The 23,986-nt window shown below is 40.8% G+C and overlaps 1 protein-coding gene and 1 long non-coding RNA gene across 2 annotated transcripts; one reads left to right on the forward strand and one right to left on the reverse strand.

Moving 5' to 3' along the window:
- On the reverse strand, positions 1 to 18,911 carry LOC122996783 (rho-related GTP-binding protein RhoQ). The gene is made up of 5 exons (XM_044372459.1): positions 18,372 to 18,911; positions 17,946 to 18,004; positions 8,360 to 8,524; positions 5,441 to 5,536; positions 1 to 3,045 (listed from the first exon to the last, which is right to left on the reverse strand). The coding sequence occupies exons 1-5, from the start codon at positions 18,511 to 18,513 to the stop codon at positions 2,884 to 2,886; spliced, it is 624 nt and encodes a 207-aa protein (XP_044228394.1). The 5' UTR covers positions 18,514 to 18,911; the 3' UTR covers positions 1 to 2,883.
- LOC122996784 lies at positions 18,888 to 21,451 on the forward strand. The gene is made up of 3 exons (XR_006407081.1): positions 18,888 to 18,957; positions 19,552 to 19,675; positions 20,622 to 21,451. It is a non-coding gene; the product is annotated as an uncharacterized LOC122996784 (long non-coding RNA).
- Positions 21,452 to 23,986: the final 2,535 nt, after the last annotated feature.

Here is a 23,986-nt window from a genome sequence, read left to right on the forward strand (position 1 = left end):
TTATCAACACAGTAAACACGTTTATTGAGAAGACAGGAGCATCAACGGGAAAATGCATTGGTGGCTGCGGCACTTAAGGTCCTGGATCCTGAGGGTGGACCTTCACACAACGTAAGCAAGCAAAACTGTCTGAAAGAGAAGGCTGTTCACCCCGCAATCCACTCTGCTGCTCAGAAAGACAGTACAATATACAACGCAGGCTGGGGCAGAGAGGAGGAGCACCATTTACATTAAAGCTTTAATCAATCATATCTGACTCTGAACAGAAAATTAACAGAAGTCATTTAGCAAGAGTTGGCACCTTTGATTAAAAAAAGTTAGAAAAAGCCAATAACAAATGCATAAAAACAAGCACAGCTGATATTTTAGATGTTTTGCAGGGAAAGTTCAGTCAAGTTCATTATCTACGGTATTACAGACCTGTAGGCTTGAAACTGTTGTTGCATACAACTGTTTTGGGGGCTCGTAGATATTTTATACTATTATCTAAATCCTGATCACAAATCCACCTCACAAATTATCTCAGTTTCAATTTGAAATGTTGTAGCATGACTTTATTACAGAGCAGTGTATTCTTCTGGGGGGAACCTGTTTCTATTGTGTAAATGAAAGGATTTCTACATGGATGGTGGTCACACTGATGTTGTTCCAATACATTTTATAAATCCTTTCACAGCTGTCGTGTGAGGACCTCATAACTTCAAATTTGGTAATTATTTTTATTTAAATTCTAGTACAGAATTTAAATAAAATACAGACTGAGTTGCACCAGCTATTCTTAATCCATCACTAACTTTTTTTGTGAAATCCTTCCTAAGTTCTTATAACTACTATCTAGTTTCAAACTGGAAATTTACAAAATCAGGTTGCACCATCCATACTTAATAAATGTATTAGCTAGTAAAGACGTTAGTAAAGTGTAAATCAGTTGCTGGGGAAACAGGTCTAGCATTGTCCAATCAACTAAGTCACTGTAGCATTACAAGTTGTAACATAACTGCTACAAAATAACAGTTCATGGGGCTAATTGACATATTAAACTTAGGTTCCAATCCTTTTTGAGGGGTTAATGGTATACTTATGTTTTATTTATATACATGCATGAAAAAACATGTTTCAGACTATGTAGTATCCAAATAGTTTTGACTGAGTGGGAATTATCTGATTATGCTAAACTAGCTTGCATTATTTTAGTCTGTCAATCTAAAGGGGACATACTGTATATTAGCAAGCTAACGTTGGCTTTTCCAGTTGGTTCACTTAGCTCCACTTGGCAGCCACAGGTATAAATATTTACTGACAACTAACCTCTACATAAGTACTAGTTTGTGTGGTGCAACCTGTTTAAATTTAGTGATGTTCACATCTCCACTTTGGTAAAGACTTGCGCAAGCTAAGTATGAACTTGTAGGAACTGCTGATGCAACCGGCTGCCTCCTCTTCTTATACACTTTCAAAACTGCTTGGATCAGTGTATTTCCTGTATTTCACGAAAAGATGACATTTGGGAGGCGCCAAGGCTTTCACCTAATGCCTTGCAACAAGATTTTAGAGGTGATGGACAATGATTGTACATGGTAAGATGGACTGTGCTCATACTTGTGCCTGATGGAAGGTTGTGCATTGTCTGTGCTTCAATCAGCCTTTTCTGGAAGAGAAGTGTTTAAAAGCAGAGGAATGTGCTTTGTTGTGTGGGGAAATGAAGATGCATGGACTGTGCTTCATGTTGTGCATTAAATATACAGTATTGGGTCACCTTAGCCACCTGATTTTGATGACAGTGTGTGCATTTGAGTCTTTGGATGTTGGATATGAATCATTTCTAATATGAGATCCCTCTTCTTCTTCTTTCCTCTGAAACCTTCTTAAAGGCGATAAAAGGATAACACATTATTGCAGGATAACAAAAATTCAAAACAACAAAAGTAAGCTATCAGTTGACAAAATAATATTTGCACAGCGTTGATCATCTCCTCTTTAGAGATACAGAATCATAAACTCTAGATAATATATATTTTAAAAATGGATAATATACCTCTTCAATATCTGATGAAGCCTCTATGTTCTGACATGCCACACTATAAAATGATGGGGTTTTCATAAGGCAAAAACAAGCCTCTCAAACTTAACAAGAATACAGTTTTAGGTCCAAAAGCTGTTGTTTGAATAGCATTTCACTGGTTGTAGATTGCGTGAGTTATCCTCCACACAAAGCAAAGCACCTTGTGTGGTTTCATTTGCAGGTTGTCAAATGACAAATAATTAGAGACAGACTTTGCTTGCCAACAGAGTCTTTATAGGTTTAAATCCAAAGAACTGGGCCCTTATGTCCAGAAATGTACCCTGGGTACTGTCACAGTGTCACTAAAGTCTGTCTCTCATTATTTATCAGCTGTATGTTTTCTCCCTTGAAGGCCTTCAAATTAGGATATCTGATTTTACATGGAGAAATTCATAAATCAATAATCTAGCTTTCAAAACCATAGAAATACTATGAACTTGGAAGGTAGCATTTCTCTTAAAACTGAAATGTTGGTTTGGGGTTTTTTTCATATGACAGCTTACAACACTTTTGTACAGGAAAAATGATTAAAAATGGTTATAAAACAAGGTACTTTTGAGGCAAAAAAGTCTATCAGGAGAAGAGACGGACTTGGGTTTTGTGCTCCTTTGGTAGTAAACTGCATCCTCAAGTGCTGGACAGCAGGAGAGACTTATGGCCTTCCAAGAGCACTGCAGCTTAAAATTAGCTCTGGTTTTGTCCTTTTAAGTCTTCTATTTTGTCTCTGCTCTGCTGTCTGTGCATTTTTCTTTTGTCTGTCTCTAGCCGTCAGTCCAGGTTTGGTTTATGGTTTGTTGCTGAATGATCTCTGGGTTTATGTATCACGTGATCAAGCAGCAGTTGATGCAGCGGGGTCCCAGTCTTCTCTTCAGAGCTCCCTTCTTTCTCTTGGGGGCCAGGATGGCAATGATGGCCTCGTCGAACACTGTCTTCAGGCCCTTCTGGGTCAACGCTGAACATTCCACATAGCAACATGCACCGATCTGACGAGAAGGAAAGAAACATTACAGTGTTTAACTACCAGTTATTGCAATGTAGAAAATAAGTAAAAATGCCTGAACTACTTGATATATACTTTATTTGGTAGCCTAGCTTACAGCATTTCTTTAGCACCAAAAATCTTCAGTGAATGGTGTTAAGGATGGCTCTTTGACAGCCAAAATGACTTTCCATTATATACAGTTTGTTCAGAGTACAATGACTTCACATTTTTTAACAGGAAATGTAACAAGAAGAAGCAGAGACTCAGGCAGTAGCACTGCCAGCTCGGAAGAGTGAGTGCATTTCTGTAACCTAATGCTATGATTGTACATAGCTAGCAGTGTAATAATATATCATTTACTTTGGCTATGGTTGATATTATGGGGTAACTTTAGCTGCTAATGGTAAGTAATAAGCAGAGCTAAAATAGTGATGTTCATTGTTTTTCCCAAACGTTCTCAACCGCAGGAAAACTAGCCGTTGCTAACTGCAACAATACCTAAAATGCCACTTATGTATCTGATTACAGCCGATAAGAAATGCTTACCTAGCCTATAGCCCCTTTCAGACAAGTACCTTGTTACTTAAATGTGATGGCAATCACATGCTATAACTTACATATTGGTCTCATATCTGAATAAGCACCTTTATTCACTTTAACATAAAAGTCACAAAGGCAATCTTTGTTCTTTTTAACATTTCTGTGACACTTTTAACATGGCACAAGAGTGAACTGAATGGGAAAACCTTAGTACAACAATAATCATCGGGCTGACAGTCTCCCTCCCTAAATTTTCAGCTTCACCATGTGCCAAATGTTGCACTAGTATTGCTAGCTTTCCAAAACTGTCCAGTCATGTCCAAATAAAGCCATAACAAACATTTCCGTAACGGACACCTACTGTATGTCTGAATGACGAAAAATACACTACTTAAACAGATAACTGAACCATGAAACAAAGACTGAGTCTCTATGAATGTACAGTGTAAGTGGTTGCAGTTTTCACTGATTATAATGACAGCTATAGACTGGATGCCCTCATGAGTACAATTTTTTTGTCTTTTAAGGGGAAATTACAAACTCCAGTACAATGTCCTCCAACCAGAATACTCATCAATGTTAGATCTTATTCCTTTCTCCTGTTTTTTTTTAATAAACCCAAGATGTAAACATCAGTGTACCTATGTACAGTCATGTCATGTATTCTCTTCAGAGCATCCATTTTTCTGAAAAATAAATTGCTGAAAGTCTTTGGAAACCCTAGTGAGTCGTTAAACACAATGAACTGCTGTGCTGAATAGAATAGAATAGTTCTGAAAGATTTTTAATTACTTATTTATTTACCAAGTATTTTAGAAGTCAAAGACTAGCCAGAGATGACGCGTCCTGGCTCAATATGTACAACATGATCCAAAGTCAAAAGCTTTTACAATTGGTTACAGTCGTCTGGCTCCTATTTTGTATTTTCATATTAAATAGCGTGTTTATATTTTTATGTCAGATTAAACTAGCAAAGACATGGACAGTAAATTTAATTCCAACTTGGAAAAAAATCTTTTTTTTTGTTTGTTTAATTTTTTTTTTTTTTATCATGCATTTTTTCCACGTTTGAGGATCCTAGAAATACCTTCAGAACAGTGGTCAATGTTAATCGACCTGCAGGATTTTTTAAAGATCAGCATAAACCTTTTTTTTTTTTTATCTCTGTGACTCAAATGTAATGCTAATGCATGAGAAGCACAAACATTTTATGATTCAAGGCTTTTACTATTCAAACAAATCTAACAAATATATACAAACCCCAGTCTATCTAATCAGCAATAAGGAGTTTAACCATGAAATACAACTAAATAGAGGACAGGACATCTATGAAGAAAACAGAGTTCAATGTAATAATTGACAAGATAAAATATTGCCATTATTGAGTGGAAACAACTCTAATTTTAGTGCTCTGAAAATATCTTGAAATGATCTAACATAGACTTGGTGGCCTCTGAAAAATGACTCCCACAACACATGAATCATATCATAACTTGCCAAAACTGCATCGATATGAACTTTAAATTAGTCTAGATTAGAATTTTTGAGGAGGGAATAATCGCAGACCACATTTGGTAGCCACATCCTACATCTGTGAACTCTACTGGACATTTATGTTGACCCAGAATGTATTCCTGGATTCACTTTCAGACAAATAACGGACAGAGGTCTGATTCCAAGCATTTCACTGAAGAAACTGCATTCCTACGGAGGCATTCCTGGGTCAAATCAGCACACAGGAATCTAAGTGGACCTGACAGCTCAATTCTACAACACCGAAAGTGAAAATGTGAGCTTCTACTCTGTTTTATCAGCCACGTATTACTTCACTTCTTCAGTCAAACAAACATACAAACCTCCTTTGCCAGTTTCTGTCCTTGCTCGGTGGCAATTGGCTTCTCCTTCATGTCATTCAGTTTGGCAATGGTCTTGGGGTCATCACGAAGGTCAATCTGAAAGAGATAATGGACACTTTCTCTCAACTCTACTGCATCCAGGATTACCATTACCATCACAATGTGTATTTTAATTACATATATTTTGTTGGTATGGTGCTTTATTGACTGAATATTAGGTATTTGGCACTTTTCTGTGCAACACGTTAGCTCTGCACTCAGTCCATGCTTCTAAACATAGCTATGAGTTGCGTCTGAGTGCTGAACTGTATAACTGACCTTGTGTTTTCTCATTTTGAAACAAAGTCATGTTGTCTCACACTTCCTGCTCTTGTGCAAAACCATTTCACAGTCAACCACAAGGTTCCTCACTCTTCTTTTATTCATTGCAATGCTGAGCACACACACAACTCATCCACACACTTTCTCCCAATCTCAGTCATAACCAGTTATGATAAATGCATCCACCTTCACAATCTTACTGGGCGTAACCCTCATTAACCCTTTTCTTGATTGCTGTGATTTGTGGCAGCATGGCTCACTGTTATGAAGCTTATGTGTACATGACAGCATCCAGCTGAAGAGCAGGGGGGGAGTTATGACGGGAGCTGATAAAAGAGCAGCAAACATCAGCTGACACACGATAAATCAGACACCCACTCCATCCTCCTCATCACCGCTGGGCCCTGGCTGAACTGGCATTTGGTTGCCAGGGAACACAGACCAAAAATCACCCACAAACCGGTGCTCATTTTTAGGAGGACATATGGTATTGGCAGTGAATTTTAAGGCTCAAGAAATAAGCTAATACTCATGACTAGTGTCTTCTTTTAACATCGATATGGCTTTAGTGATACATGTATTGCAGAAGTTAATTGGTGGTTCAACAACATTCAGATATGATGATGCTCCAACCCAAATGAGCCAGATCAGCCTGAGGTCTTTTGCCAGGTTTATATTGGCTGTTACAGCTTTTAATGTAATAAATTAGCTCTTTTTGCCATGGCTCAGGTTCAGGATTTCAAGAGGTGGTTGTTTTTTTAAACAACTATTGAATATTTTATATTAACAATGGAAAAGATTACTAAGGGTGTTTTCAAACCTGCATTCTTTAGCTTGATTGAATCAGATTCTGGTTAATATCCCCCTTTGGTACACTTACTTTTGGAAAAACTGAACACAGCAATCGTACTAGGGTGCGGACCAGAACAACTGCACTGAGGACCTTTAGAGGAAGTGGTCTCAGTCTGGTCACAAACAAATTCTGGATAAGTTCATTTGTGGTGGGAACATGATCTGACCTCAGTCTCTATAAGTGTGGGCTAAACAGCTCCCGCTGCCAGGTCTGCTTTGGATTTTGGGATGCAGATGAGCAAAATCAACAGTTGCTAACAGCTAGCCAGAGAATTAATCAAAATCCGACCTGGACAAGCAACAAAGTATGTTGCCTTCTTGATATTTTGGCAAACAGGAGATTCTTCTGGTCCATTTTTCCTGTGTTTACATTCTCAGATCTAACCAATGAGGGGACTGAAAGGCATTATGAGTCGCCTTGATTTTTTTCTGTGTGACCAAACCAAGAGGAAACAAGAGTAACAAGTTCATCAACTCATCCACTGACCATAGCAAATAAACTATTCCTCAGCTCTGTGGAGCATTTTAGCATCTTTCAGCTCATTGTTTTGGTTTTAAAACCGCAACTTTTCCATTTTGGTTTAGTCTCACCACAACCACAACCTCATTTCCAGCCACAGCAGGCAACTGTTGGCGGTAAAAAACTCACTGTACTCTACCCTCACAGCATTATAATTACAACAGACAGACAATGTTAGCAACAAATGAATGCTGATGTTGTTCTATATCCACTAAATGTGTAAATACATAACTCTTTGCTAACACATTCGCCATATGAACTTCATAAGGTGATAATATGTCAGTGCTGTGTTCAGCCAAACATACAGTAAACAAATGTAGCAAATACTGATGCACTTTCATGAAGTGAAAAAATGCCCCCATGTATGTTTTGTTAAACTGTGATTCACTTCATTGATTAGTAATGTAACAAAACAAATGCATAAATTCAGCAAAAAAAGTAAATCTAATCTCCAGTGTACAGTTTGTGAGCTATTACAGACTATAATGCTAACATCAGAGGTGGTGATGGTGTGACAAGCACCACCAGGTGGTCGGAAGTGGCAAGACAGTGACTTCTTGTGTTGCCTGGCAGAATTTTGGGTCTGCATCACAGGTGTGGTAAGGTTTGTGAGCCTTGTTTACTGTCCCCAGGGCCTGTTTTAGATTTCTATTGAATTAGTGATGGTGCTTCGATGTGACAGTTCTGGCCCCCTCCCAGTTCATAATGTACTTCTCTCTCTTGACATTGTCTGAGATGCCAAATACAAGTTCCTTTGTGCGACTGTGTCTCCTCACACTCATCTTTATGTTCTGTCCTTCGTGTTCCAATGTCTTAGCCTGTCTCTTCAATGTATGTATGTTGTATTGCATGAGATCTCATGGAGGAGGACACTTTTTTACAAGCAACTGGTGCAGTCTGATTTTGAATCTTAAGTTTTATTTTGTTTATAGCCTCTATCAGATAATGAGAATGTGAGGGCGAGTCTTGGCATCTGAGTCTCAGCATTATTACTTTGCAATCACTCTTGCTTACTCATGTTGCAATACTCCAAGAAACTGACAATTATGAATGTATTTCAAACACACATACATATATATATATATATATACATATATATATATATATATAATACATTTTCTGAGCCCACACACTATGGTACAAAAGGTGCAACTACAAAAACAGATGAAACTGATTTTCTTATTAAGTAAGGAGCAGTTGGTGTGAAGAGCATATTGAGGACTCACCTGGGTGCCAATGAGCAGGTAGGGAACACTGGGTGCATACTCCTGCAACTCGGGCACCCATTCTTCACGCACATTCTGGAAACTGGCAGGGTTAACCACCGAGAAGCAGATGAGGAAGACATCGGTCATCGGGTAGGACAACGGTCTCAGACGGTCGTAGTCCTCCTGGAAAAGGATTGTAGGTTAACATTCTGGGTCAGAGGAGTATGAGGGGTCACAATGGCGGGGAAGAAAGGAACCAATGAGTAGACATGATTCATTTCTGGCTCTTCACATTTGAGAAATTATTATTCATGAATTATTAAAGCATATAAAAAATGAACTCCAAACACAGACAGACTTTCACTCTTCACTGGAGCCAGGAAAGTTAGGAAAGAGGACTGCAAACTTATTCTGTGCTCATCCAGCGGTTTCTTCCACACACACACACACACACTGCCAAGCTCCTCGGCTGTTTCATACAAACGATGAGCAATTTTATGACAGAAACGATACTCATAAAAAATGTCAACTGGATTTGAGTTATGAAGAGAAAAGAATGTGAAGAAGATGACCTTCACTTGAGAGTTGCTTTCTTTTTCGCCCTCCCTTTCTGACAGAGACAATTAGGGATTGTTTTTCATTTGCAGTCCTTCAATGCAAACTGAGCACAAGGCATCGCCACAAGACACAGAAAACCAGACACACTGCCATCTCCGATATTTGTGTGGTGTAAATGCCTAATTCACACACGCAAGACTGTCCTTTGTGCGCCAGATCAAGAGCTCCTTTGTCCTCACCAAAGATAAACCCTTTTGACAGAGTGTCCGACTTGCACACATATGAATATTCACAACCTATCTCACTTCTTCTTCTGATGATCTCTGAGTGATGGCTGCACACATCGGGTTGGCTTTCAGCAGCTAGTTTGAAGAAACAGGGAATCAATGGATCTCCAGTAATTAGATATGACTCAACCAGACCAACTCGGACCAAGTGAATCAATCTCACTCTCTTGTCTGGGAAATTTATCGTCAACATCCCTGAAATCAAAGCAAATTGGATACAAGGTCTCAATACGCCAGAGATAGTTGCAATGGGACGAGCAAGCTCTGGCATGACAGTCTTTCATTCTGATGCCATCAGCAAGTCCTGCTTTCTGCCAAACACACACGGCACAGTCCAATACGATCAAACTGTTACAACCCCTGAGACAAGTCTTTCTCACACAAATGGATTAAGGAAAAATGGATATGCAAATGAGCTGAATGTCAGAGGATTCCCCACACAGCACTAGATCATCCAGGCAAGGGTGTCGTTCCTTTTTACTGGCTGAATAATGAATTTAAGATATACCGACTTTATATTAGACAGGAGTAGATGATGAAAACAGTGCACAAATCACACGCCTGTGCTCGTATTGTAGATGACTCAGTGGAGTGGGTCAAGTGGATATAATTCAAAATTGTATGAGTTGTTCATCCTCTTATTTCCAAATGAGTGCAGTATTTCACAGGTTTTCACAGACCTGGCTCATACAGGACTTTCAAATAATTCTGAGTGGCTGCTAGAGGGTCGGGGATTGTCATGTGGGATGATGTAGTGTTTTGTAAGTTAAGTGACTTCCCTGTGACAGACAGTTTATCTGACGCTATCTGAACTTCCTGATGTGAGAAATCCATTATGAGTGCCAACCATCTGTGCTTACAGCAAGCTGAGAGAAACGATAAGGATGATTTCTAAACACAACTGAAGTGAGGTGAGCCGAAGCACCAACCCGAAGACCTCGACATGAAAGAAATGATCTGATGCTGAATTTGTCGACTGTCATCAAACACTGTGGAGTTGCATTAGGGGAAATGTAGGATCCAGTGTGTTTGAAACTTGACCCATACTAGAGAGTAAAAGTCAGAATAGCTTCAATTTTGACCATTCTTTCTTTAACTTGTTTCTTATGAGTCCCACAACGTCATGGAAATACAATACTAAATTGCTTTAATATCTCTGGGTGTATATGTCATTGTGGGAAATGGTGCAGAGCAATATTGGACTTTTACATGTTTTTGCTATGGATGTATAAAGAGAACTGGATACAGCGTTGGAGGCAGGGCGCCTTTCATTTCTACGAAAGTTGCTCAATGCCGCATGAAGCCAAAAGAGCCACTTCCTGCTGTAAAGAAATTACTCGGATGAATACATACTGCACAGGCTCTATGGGCTCTTCTAGACTTTCCAAATGTTATTGAACCCAGTGGATCAAGTTTTGATAGTGAAACGAGTCATTTCGCGGGGACTGTAATGCTCAAAAAAATGTATCCACCGTTTTACAGCCTCTCCTTTTCCCGTATTTGTGTGCAAGAAAAATGCTTTTTGGGCTCCTGTTGGACCTGTAAGTTGTAATTATATGGTTTGACCACTATGTCAAATTGGCTTCTAAGCCTGGCACACTTCCTGAGGCCTTGGTTTTTCGCATCAATGTGATAAAGTATGACTTATCAGGTATTTAATTCACTGGATTCACTTAATGCACTGGATGCCAGAAACATCTGGTTATTTTATCCTTTAACAACTACTCAATTGATTGTACAGAAAATGTATTATATCACGATATATATGAATATCACAATATACCAGAGCTTCTCGCAGCTTTTTTAGTAAATAAAACGTTATTTTCTGATTGTTTCATAGCAGTTATGTTCTAAAGCACAAATAAACATGCTCATACCTGCGCACAACCCTGTGTGACGGTGCTGCATTGCTGGATTTGGTGTGAATGCAGCCGAAGCACCCACTTCATCCTGTCCGCTGTGGCATCTCTGCTCTGTGTGTGTGCATGCGTGTACGTGTGTGATTGGAGCTCAGTCCTGTCCTTGGCCTAACAAACCCAGAGACTTGTTATCTTTATACATCCATGACATAAACAGAGAGCAGAGGAGAGAGATGGAGACAGCAATGTAACCTTGTCGCTACACTACGAGTCCCGACCTCACACCCTGCACACTGTTACTGGCTGGGGGCTTCACACCCACTGCCCAGAAGCGTCCCACACACAGCAAAATAATAAGAAAATACAGGCAGAGGGCAGAGTCTCTGTAGATAAATACAATGCAACACACTTCAAGCTGGTCATAAATGATGATTGAGAGGGATTACTTTTGTATGAGTCTACACATTGGTTTTTTTTTTTTTTTTTTTTAGGAAAATCCTGCATAGTATACCTTTAACAAGTGAGGCGACTGTTTAAATCATCATCTGGTAACTACATTGATAATGAGGTGAGATGTGTCAGGATCTTTCTGATTCAGCTCAACAGGTAATTAATTGATTGATCACATTGTACGTTCGTTTTGAGGTATTTACAAGATGGGAAAAGTAGATCTAAACCCTGTAAAATGTCGAGAAGAATTTATTCATATTGCCCACCCTTAGATAAAATACTCTATCACAGTATATAATTCCCTATTGTGAAATCAATATATAGCATATATTATAGTATATTCCCTAAAAAAATCAAACTGCTGTTTCTAGGTTCAAGAAAGAACTTTCATCTTCAGCTGAGAAACTCCTGATACTGAAAAACAGTCACAAAGAAATGTCTGTTTTGGCCCATCAATCAAATTAAATGCCTGAAAAATCAAAGTATTTCATCACAGCAATCCAACATTCCCATGAATCTAATTTTGCCATAAAGCACAGTGATTTGCATCACTGCCAACGAATACAACCAGACATATTAGACCTCTCAGATACTACTTTTATGCAGCTCATTTTAACCTGTTTTGAAGAACATGCATCAGCATATAGTGAATTTGCTGTTACATACACTATGTGCTCTCCTCTGTACCCTCATACACTATATATCTGTCACATGGGATCAAGTACAATGTGTGTTTGTGTGTCTTTGTGTGCTCATGACCTTTGCTTGCACAAGTGAATCCTCCGATCCTCCGGAGAGCCCCAGAGATAAAGGAACACAGTGTAAGCCACTCAGCAGTTTACTGTAAACAGGCCGGGAGCTTCTCTGAGACCCACCTCTGCCTCTCACACGGTTTCCTCAGTACACCCCTGACACATTACCAAACACAGTATGCCTGCTAGCCACTCGGAGTGTACACACTGTGGCAGAGACACAGTGTGTACTCCTACATAGCTTCGATACTCGGTCCAGAAATGTTTACACTCATGCTGCTGTTAAGGTGCTCTCTTCGGATAAAACTTTCCATCTGAAGTATGTCACAGACTTTTATTAGAACAGTCCATGAGTACATCACTGCAACATTGCATAACAGTCTTTCCAAGATAGTCAGGAGTGTACAGTAAATATGACCGGTGGAAAGGGAAGAAAGGAATGACAGAGAAAAAAGGAAATTAACACTAACTTCTCCCCATACATGTCCATACATTTCCATCATGGCAAAGCTTGGCATACTAATTCTGCCACTGTGTGAGCTCCACTGTGTGCTGTTGACTCAGTGACATATGAGTGCTATGATATCAGTGAGTCATTCCCTCCTCCAATGCCCCCCCCCCCCCCCCCCCCCCCCCCCCCCCCCCCCCCCCCTCCCCCCCCCCCTCTTCTCTACAGTTCTCTCCTTTCTGTCTTTCTCCTTTTCTATTCCAATCGCCTCCTCGGGGCTCTATAAACCGGCTATGTCAACAGAGTCAGAGACGCCTGTTCTAACATGGCCGCCAGGTGGGAACACAAGCCCAGACACAGACGCTTTTATTCACAAAGTTCTGTCTCTGATCTGCAAATCTGCACATTTTGCAGAACCGGGATTGAACCTCGGGAATAAAAAAAGCTATTTATGCTCGTGTCATCTTTTAACTAGCCCTTTAATAGTGATTAATGATCGCTCGAGCGCTGATGCACTCTGTCTATTCATGTCTGTATGGTGGGAACATCCTGCTATGCTCCATTCAAAAATCTGACAGTTTATTGTTACCATGAAGGGCCGTTAATGGCAGTGGCACATATACTGCGCATGGTAAAACATAAATGAAGACATTTTATGACTCATTAGGAGCAGCAATCTAATTTCATATCCTTTTAACACCGCCTCCACTCTTCTTTTATCAAAATATTACAACACTAAAATACATTACTTTAGGTGGTAAAGATGATCCAGAGTTCAAAAGAGTATAGTGCAGAAATGACTAATTAAAGGGGAATTCCAACAATTTTACACATAAATGTTCCCTCAGCACAGACAGTACTACCTGTGAAGTTATATAATGTCTTCTGTGCCTCTGGAGGAGCTTTGTCAAGTCTCTGATGATGTCATCAGGGTTTATCTCAGCTTGAGGACTACAGATTGTTAAAGGAAAAGGCCGACAATATTCTATATGTTTCCTATTGTCAATAAATCCAACGATAAGATAAAAACCAACAATAAACTGATTCTACAAACAACTATTTTCTGTGTATCCATGTATGTCTTATTCCTCTGTGCCATAGAGCTCCATTGTTGTCCAAAAACTATTAAAAACACATCAGTAAGCCACATCGTCGCACTGGGTGACATGTTCCTTCATTACCATAAATACAAACAGTGTTGTTTATTTTGACTCAATCCCACATACACTGTCTGGCTGCCGTGAATACCCACTAAAGCACTAAATATGTATTAGTCCACAGCTGGAAATAGTCACCGACAAACACACTATTTCCTCCTGTTTCAGTAATGTTTGCTAAAAACTACAGTACCCAGCTGTTTCAGTAAATTAAATTAATTACATTATTGTTTCAATAAATTGCCAAAGTAACCCTTTAACTCTTTTCTGTTATCTGTAATATCACTGTTGATTGAATAGCTTCAGGTTTGGACTGTTGCACAGACAAAGCAAGCAATGTGAAGTCATCTCAGAAATTGCAATGCTCATTTTATAGACAAAAAAATGGATTTATGCCAAAAATATGGACAGACTATTCAATAATAGAAATAAGCATTGCTCTAAAGGAGTTCACCAGGATGTTCTCACCATACATGGCAACAGATATTTGGGCGATTCAAAAGTATGAACTCAAGCTGAAAGTGGGACCTGAGCCATGTCTGGTATTTCTGTTTCTCTGTGTGTGAGCAGCTGAGTGGTGACAGGCCCCCAGCTGGGTAAAACCGTTTCCAGTCTCCCCCCTCCAACACACACCCCCATCCCCACCTGCCGCCCTGCTGGGACTGCTAAGGGTCACTGGGCCACATTGGTCTGATGAGTCAAAAAAGAGAATAGTCACCAGACTACACCAAGCACTGAGGAGAGAGGGGGTAATGGGTGAAGTCAAGTGGTAAAAGGGGTTACAGGATGTGCAGTTGAGTGTGAGGGTATTTGAAGGGGGTGAGCAAATGAGGAACAGTCCAACAACAAAGTGGGGGTTAATAGGGCAGTGGGACACAGATCCCGCTGGGTCCCAACTCATCAGTTCCTCCCTCAAGCATCTCCATGGGTACCACAGCACTTAGCATCCACTTCCTGCTTCCTTTTGCTCCTCCTCAGGCAGAGATGCTACGTTTTCTTGAGTGCAGCAGCAGCAGAAGAATGAATGAATAAGTAAAGACTTTCCCCTCTGTTCCCTCGTCACATTCAGCAAAACAGACTTTGCAGACCTTCCATATGGAATAATTCAATAGGCAGCGCCTCGGGGAGCGACGTGGCAGCGCGCAGACAATAGCAGGCAGGGAAGCTGTATCAACAGCAGACAAAGCACAGTGGCGCTCAGCTCAATGCCGAGCTGTGATTATATGGCCCTGACATGTAACACGGACGTGACAGCGTGGAGTCGTATCCGATGAGGGCACGACGACGGCGGCGTGTATCTGTAAAGCTGCTGATATCCTTGTGGAACAGCAAAGCATTGTGGGAGCTCCAGCCATGCCAAGAATATAAATATTACAGGGAGCTTGACGCCAATCGAACATGTGTAGCGCAGGCCAGAGGTGGAGATAATGAAGGGCGAGTTGTGAATTGAAGCTGAACGACGGAGAACGAAAGGGAAAGGAAAATGAAACTGAGACGACTGAATTTATCCACTTTCTGGGTAATTCCACTGCCCCCCCCCACCCCCACCCCATCCTCCTTCCTCACTCTATTTGCCTCCCCCCATCTGTCTCTCTCTCTTCCTCTTTCTGTCTTCCTCTCACTCTCTCTCCCCCTCTCTCTTTGGGGCGCAAGTCTTTGATCAGATGCTGAAGCTATAAACATTACCAGCTGGCCTTGTGCTCCACATAAAGAGGTCAGCCGAGCCGGGGGTGGAGGGGCCGCATTTTGAAGCGCAGTAACTCTACTCTCAGCGGCCGGCGGCACCCGCGGCCGACATCTGGGAGAACTTCTCCATTTCAGAGACACTCTGAATCAGCTAAAAACAAACCCGCCTCTGACACACATCCAATCAAACACGCCAGAATAGACAATAAGGTTGTGTTCCTCTTTTTACAACCGAGTAGTAACACTTCTACCATCTGTTTTCTCAAGACAAAAATATATAACACAGCCACAGGTAGCTGTTTGGGTGGAAAGGCGGAGGGAGGGCGGCTGTGATTTGCTATTCATAGACTCGAGCATTTAGCATTCATGAATGAACAGAACAGAGAAACGGCTGAATATTCCCCAGCTGACCTTTCGGCGTTTAGTTTTTGTCTTTCCGATGAACAGATCAAATGTCTGATTGTGAGAGATTCTGACTTCACACGGTTAAATGTGGTCCTGAGGAAAGTGTTAACTACTCAACATTTAACATGTGTTCATTTTTAGGTTGTTGGAAAGACAGGAGGCTAAAGGTCTTGGTGCAGAGAATAAGTGCATCACTGTTGACAAGTCTTGCAGTGTAGTTGACGGGAGTCCAAACTTAAAGGTGCTCTGTGGAGTTTTCTTGTAAACAAAAAAAAAGTTATGTTTACATTCAGTGTTAGCGAAATGCATTGTATATACTCTTACAGTCTAAAAAACGTGCTAGCCTGCAGTCTTCTTCTTCACTGCCTTTGTTGGCACGTTGCTACATTTTTTGCGCATATCGCTCCGTCCATACAAACAAAATAGGGGCCCACTTGTAAAAACATGACTCCACAGCACTCCTAGTGGTCAAAAAGTCCACAGACTACCTTTAACTTTCTTGCTTTTACAATCAAAACAACTCTGAAAGTCACTAATCAGTTACTCAGTTGGTCTACAAAATGTCAGGAAATAGTGAGAAATGCCCGTCACAGTTTCTTAGACCACAAGTTGACATATTTAAACAGCTTATTTTGTCCGAGCAACAGTCCAGTTCCCAAACATATTTAGTTTGCAATCATAAATAACTAAGAAAACCCATTGTAAGCCTAGAAGCAGTAAAATTTTGTCTTTTTCTGTTTTTTATTGTTGATTAATTAATTGTTCAGTTCTACTCTAACTGCCTAATATTTCATACACAGAGTTTTCCATAAGCGCTGGCTGTCCACAGATGGCTGAACATTAAAACATTTCCAGCCGACTACTTTCTTACTGTTTTTTTTTTTTTCCCTCATAGCAAGTTGCTTCTCACCTTATTGATGTAAGGTGCCTTGCATCCAGCTGAGTGGAGCCTACGTCAATGAAGCGAAAGCTAAACTGTCACTCACTGCTCATTCGTGTCGTGTTTGTCAGTCATATGAGGAGTAGGCAGGACAGGTAATGAGGCCACAAATTTGCTGTGTTTGCCAACTTAAGTCCAAATGGTTTACTGCTTGTTTTCAGCAAACTAAATAGACACATGGCTTTTTGTTATTGTGAGCTACTTTGCACGCTGACTGTATCACACTGATTATATTGACGTGGAGTGCTGTTTTAGAACTTGTTTGTCTTGCTCGCCTATTGCTTTTGACGTCAGTCATGCCACTGAAAGGTATCTAACTCTCTTGTATTATAATGTCTAAAAACGACTAGACCTGTGTTATATATTCTGTTTAGTTGTGTACTTACATTATCCCAAATGTTTCCAACAATGGTCAAACCCAGAGAAAACCGTATTATTTTCACCCAGCTGGACAACTTTAGTCCATAAATGTGGATCGACTGGTAGCAAATGATACAGGGCCTTTCCAATACTCTGTACTCTGTACTGCCACCCTCAATGAGCTTGTGTCTGTTGTGTGTGTTTCCTCTGTCTGTGTGTGTGTGTGTGTACACTGGCTCTTCTGCTGAGTGGAAACATTATTGTGTGTGTATGTGTAGGCCATCACATTTTCAGTAGAGTTTTAACTCTTGCCCACTGAATGGCACATTGTAAAGAAAAAGCCCAGGCATTAGGCAGCCCTATTAACAAACCTGTGACATCACTACTGGACATAGGAGCCCTGTTCTCCACATAATAGAACTATTGAAACCCCCTCACTACCATCACTGTCCATGGCACACCAGACTCTGGCAGTAAACCCATGTGCGAAAACCATCACCTGTTGCAGCTTAGTGTTTGGCCTGAATATGAAGCCTGTGGGCGTGTTGGAGGCACCGTCGGATAGTTATTGGTCCCAGGAGCACATGGAGAGACCGAGATAGAGATAGAGTGAGAGACAGAGAGAGAGTGTGTATGCATGTGTGTGTGTGTATGTGTCCTTGACATGCTTGGCACCTGGCCAGAGTAAAAAATAAACTGTACCTGACCAGCTGTGTCGTACAGTCCCAACAAGTACTGCTTCCCCCCGACGTTGACACTCACTGCAAGGAAATGACAAAGAGCAGTTGAGAGGAGGAAGGAGAGAGGGGTGAGGGTGGGGAGGGGGAGCAGAAAGGGAAGGAGGGAGGGAGGGAGGGGGGCTCAAGGTCCCCAACCCCTCTCTGCTATGAAGAAGGCAAACAAGTGGTTTTGATTATAGCAACAGATGCAAGCCAATGCAGTTAGAGAAAGAGTGGCAGAGGAAACAGGGAATTCAACTCAGGCATTATTCTATACATTATCTCCTCTCTTATTAGGTTTTATTCTGTGAAACCATCACAAAGCACAGCACAGCAGCAGTTCAGCATGTCATGTTGTTATTATTAGACGCTCATGATAGAGAGAATATTAGAAGAATTGTATTCCTACCTGCATAATGATCAAAGACTGTGGGCACATACTCCTCGGGAAAGGCGTCATTGGCATAGCTCATCAGAAGACACGTTTTGCCCACTGCACCGTCTCCAACCACGACGCATTTTAACATGATAGTACCGGTTCCGTTAGCCATGATCCCGACCTTACCATCATCATCATCGGCCCGACGCCCTGTTTTCCCGACCTCCTCCTCTTCCCCCTGCTGCTGCTGCTGCTGCTGCTGCTGCTGGGCGGTGGTGATCCCCGCACGGCGGGCATCACCAGCGTCGGAGGCGGACTGCGCGGCTCACCGAGTCGGACTGGAACTGCATCTTTTCCCCCTCCTCCCCACCACCGGTTACGGTACTCCCAAATTTGGTCGTGAAGGAGTTTTCTTTCCACTGCTGACAAAATTCACAGAACACTCCACCTCTGGGAGCTGTTAATGCGGTTTCTCTTAGCCAAGAAACGACCTTCTTCTCTCCGAGAGCTTCCGCCGTCGGTGCTCAAGCTGCTGCCTGGTCAGTCGTGTGTGCTCCCCGGTGTGCCCCACGCCTGTGCGCTCGCTCCCTGGCGCACTGTGCTGCTGGTGGACAAGGTGGGTGCGCTTGTTGGAGAGGCGGAGCTTCGGTTTGAAACCAAGGGGCTCTGGATAAAGTACACTCCGCCTGCTGGGGATGTGTAGACCAAAGACTTTTCATGTCAAAAATCACATCAGTATTAGGGTGATCAATATTATACAAGCATAGGAATGCTGTTAGACCCTAGAGAGGCTAGTTGAAATATTAGGAGGACACTAACAGTTATAGGTGATAACTGAGGAAACTTAACAGCATTCTGAAAGGTCAGAAACTTTCCAGTGAGTAGGACTACCACACACACCAAACCCAATAGCCTATGGATACATTAACATTATGAAACATTATGAGGGTGTCATATTAAAAATATGCCCAAAGATAAGCTGACACTCAAAATTCCTTCACTTTAGTTAGACATGCATTTGTCCTATCCGTAGATTCCAGCATAACATGCAATATACACCACCCGTTTGTTTACAATGTTGTAACTTGAGTCTGACTCTTAAGTCATAAACATTTAGGGTACACATGACTCTGTGGTTGAGGAGATGAATAGGTGATCTTTCCTCACTGTGCAACTGTATCTGTGTGTGCGTGTTACTCTGTGTGTTTAGGATGGATGGGATATGTGAGATGGGACCAGGGAGCTGCAGATGGAGACACCACGGGAGGAGATATGTGTTTGTGGAAGAAGGAGGGGAGATACAGAGATTTGACCTCCGTGGTGCAGTCGGCCAGGTGTGGGCTGTCTCCTTGAGTTAGTGCACTCGTAACCATCTTAATGAAGCAAGTCTCTCTCTACAAATAGAAAGGAATGAGCACACATGCATATTATTTTCCTGTCTCTGCTTCTCTGTCTGCTCTCTAGGCCAAATGTTCCTTAAGTGAGGGGAACTCCAGGGGCCCAAAGAAAGCTCCAGGGGATCCCAAACAAATTATTACATTTTACAAGGATGAAATCTTCGATTACAGTTCTGCTTCTTAATACACATTTGTTCATAGGTCCTCAATATTCAAGTATGGGATCCTCCAATTTTCTCCTTTTATTATCAGTTAAAATCTAAATGCTTGAATAACTGCAAAAAACATGTCACCTGTTATAGTATTATTAATACTCACTCACTACCCATTTCTTTTAAAGATGTAAAACATATCTTACATATCACACACAGTTTTGGTTTGTTCAGACCAGACATGTGGTCATAAATTGCTGGCATGTTTAGTCTGAATCACGGTGTTGGCACATGTTAATGTTAATGTTAATGTTAATGCATTTTCTGATCATGAATCAGTCACTATCTTCATGCAGTTATCTGTCAGCAGAATCAACAAGATATTGTGTATCAATGACAACTTGTATCATGTAACACATTTCCCTGAAACAGCTACATGATAATCAGCTCTTTGGAACCACAGCAGACAGGAAACTGAACTTCTTCACATCATGGTCTTTGAAAAGCTATAAAAACATGAGTAACATGAGTAAAATAAAAGTAAAAATCAAGCATTAAAAAAGAAGAATAGCTGAGAAAAATGCAATTAAGACACATACAATATATGTGAATTTATATATTTCTTAAAATAGCAGTTTATTGTATAATTTCAATATAGTGGCAATACTTATATTTTGGTTCTAATTTTTCACACTTTCCTTCTCTTTCTGGCTCAAACTCATCTCCTACAGTGTCCTGCTATAGGCTGATCTCTTGGTTGATGATCCCTAGACGGCTGTGTGCTGTCCAATCAGCTGCAGGGGGCGGGGCCGAGGATTCTCCTGCTATCATCACATTTGACAGCTGCTGCAGCAGCTCACATGACCAAACAACAATTACCTCATACATGTAGTACTCCCACTGAAGGTGTTGCATTGGAAACACTGCTCCCTGTACTGGGCTGGGCAAGCCAGCAACAGGGGGGGCTTTCATCTGAAATGATAAAACTCAGCATCCTGGGATCTAAAGGGATGATGTAAAGACTCCAAACATCAATCACTGCGATATCACTCAAGCATTCCCACAGCTAGTAGTATGTTGTTTAATATAAAAGGTAAGCTATAACCCCGGGCAGTTCTCATCACAACATAAACCACCACTGGTTTAAGAGTAGGTATATATCTATACTTCCATTTTAATTGCTCATCCTACTCACTCTGACATATATGACGACATGTTTAACCACTGATACCATTTGCCATGTCCATCACTAATCATATCTACACTTGTGCTGTGTGAAAAGATGTCATGCAAGCCCACTTTATCTTAAATTCTAGTCAAGATCCGAAAGTTATTAATTCCACATGGGTATTAATATTAATAGGATGAGTCTTTAAAATGATAAGACAGATTTTGTCAGATTTTGTCTGATGTGGTCATGTAATCATAAAAAATGTATCTAGGATCTGAATATTTCACTCAGTGTGACATAATGTTGCTGAAGTGCTTGACCAACCAGACACAGAGTCTGTTTGTTTTCAAACAGGGTGGAAAAATATCTGTGGAGTTACTTGAGGTAAAATAAAAATAAACTTTATCACACAAATTAAAAGCAGGTTATGTTAAGTGTGTTTGCATTTGGTCTTTTCTACATTTTTGCCTACATGGACTGTGTGTTTGTTTTACTATTTTGGGGGGTTTCATGACATTATTGCACTAAATGATATTTTACTGTACTGATATGTTATATTCCTAAAGGGATTTACAGTCTATGAATGTACCCAGCCTACAGACAGATGTTGTACAGACATTCATGGTCCCCAGAGGATGAACCCTACTAGTGACCAAACCCAACCCTTCATCTAGCATCACCTGTATGTCAAAGTTTTTGGTCAGATGTCTCAACAACTATCAGATGGATTATTTGCCAAGAAATTTGGTAGAGATATTCATGGTACTAAAAGGATGAACCCTAATGACTTTGGTGATCCCCCGACTCTTCATCTAGTGCCACCAGTAGGTCAAAGTTTTCACATATCCAGTGATTTCACCTGTAGTTTATTCATTTTTGTTTTGAGTGAAATATCTCAACATATACATACGTTTTGGTAAACACATTCATGGTCCCCAGAGGATGAAATCTTCACACTTTGGAAATCTACTGACTGGTGCCACCGGCAGGTTGACATTTGTCATTCAGGGTTAAATGTCTGGTCAACTGCTGGATGGATTATCATGTAATTTGCTGCAGACATTCATGGACTTTGTTAACTCTGTTGATCTCCTAATTTTTCATCTATAGTGCCATCATTGGGTCAAAATTTCATTGTGTCCAATACTTTGGTTCAACTATCTAACTATATGGTTTTCTTTACAGTTAGGATTACAGATTTACAGAACCACTATGGTTGTAAACTCTTATAGTCATCCAACCAAAAGAACTAATCAGAAATGAAGGCCATTTGATTGAAAAGTGTCATCCTTACATCATCATATAATGAGTGATAAAGCATGAAATGGACTTATTCTTCAGTCTCACCTAAATCACATAATAAGCGCAGCCTATTTCTTTCAAGGAGACTATTAAACCTTTGTGTGGCTAGTGTTAGTGTACCTGAACATAACTTTGCCCATAGGGATCATTTACCTTTGGTTAAATTCTGCTTCACAGTGAGGAGCCTTTTATGAAGCAGAATTTTGTATTTTATTGAGCTTTTTGAATTTTGTATCTATGGTTTTTTTCAATTTCTTATACCACAGCATGATGACAACATTACTATCATATTACTGAAGGGATTTATCCATGTAAATCTTGTATTATTTTAAATGACATTTTGTGAAGGGCACATGTTGTGTTCGTGCAGCGTATATGGTTTATGTATTAGGTTGCTGCAGTGTGGGTTAGTGCTGGAGGGTACCAAAAGACTTTGCTGCCCAGGAATTCATTAGTGAGCTGCTGACCTTATTTCCCATGTGGATGACATTTAATATCAACTATCTATTTCTGTATGGAGCTAACTTTAAAGGTGGCAGCTTCAATAGAATATATTGGTTTGCAGCATTCTGCATCTCAGCATATTCACCTGTAAACAAAACATGTAAACACAAGACATTTCTCTTCATTTTGTGTATTCTCAATAGAGACAACGACATTTGAATGAATATGAAATTGTGTTTATATGTATTTTATGCACTCTGAATGAATATGAATCAAAATAAACATATTCAATAGTATAGTTTTACATCAGTCTATTTACAGAGGACTGCAGTCTGGCCAGCAAGCAGTTTGCTGTTCTATTCTGGGAAAGGCAAACAAATGTAAGAGCTCCTGACTCCCATGTCTCCTATCCAGTTTCCAGATACTATCTTCTAGATTGTATAGTATGAGCACACACGCAGACACACACACACAAACACGAGCGCATACACACGCACACACTTCCTCCTTGTCACTGACCAACATCAATCACAGTCTGGACGTGCAAACTGAGGATGAGGCGGTAGACGGGAGAGAGTGACGCAGTGCAATCACAAAGAGCTCAGATGAGCTCCTAAATTAGAGTGTGTAGCCAGTGTGGACTCCCTGGGAGGGTTTGGTTAAATTACAGGCCATATTTTTAGTGAAGGCTAGGCTTCATCCTCTGGAACTGCCAGCAGCTGAGGACCATCACTCACACGCCTGTCTGCCCCCAGTTTGTTCAACACTGGGGCTGTGAACACTGTGTGTGTGTGTGTATGTGTGTGTGTGTGGTAAGCAGAAGTAAAATGAGAGCATTCCTTAAAAACAATTTACTGTTTTATTGCTTTGCATGTGTTACAGTAAGTGTGTGTGTATGCTTGGATGTAATTACAAATAATAACTCACCATCTGTGTTCAGCCTAAGGAGTTTGATAATCATTTTTTGGATCGTGTGTCTGTGTGTGTGTGCGTGACAGACAGAGACAGAGACTTCATGTAGACGTCTGCAGGGGAATGTGGGGCATGTCAGACATGTCGGTCATGCCAAAGTGTCACTAGACACCTCCAACCACAAACACACACACACACACACACACACACACAACCGTCATCACATGATCTGCAGCTGATTACAAGCGAACGACAACATGTCTGGCT

This window comes from Thunnus albacares, chromosome 14 (assembly GCF_914725855.1).
Source record: "Thunnus albacares chromosome 14, fThuAlb1.1, whole genome shotgun sequence".
NCBI classification, from domain to species: domain Eukaryota; kingdom Metazoa; phylum Chordata; class Actinopteri; order Scombriformes; family Scombridae; genus Thunnus; species Thunnus albacares.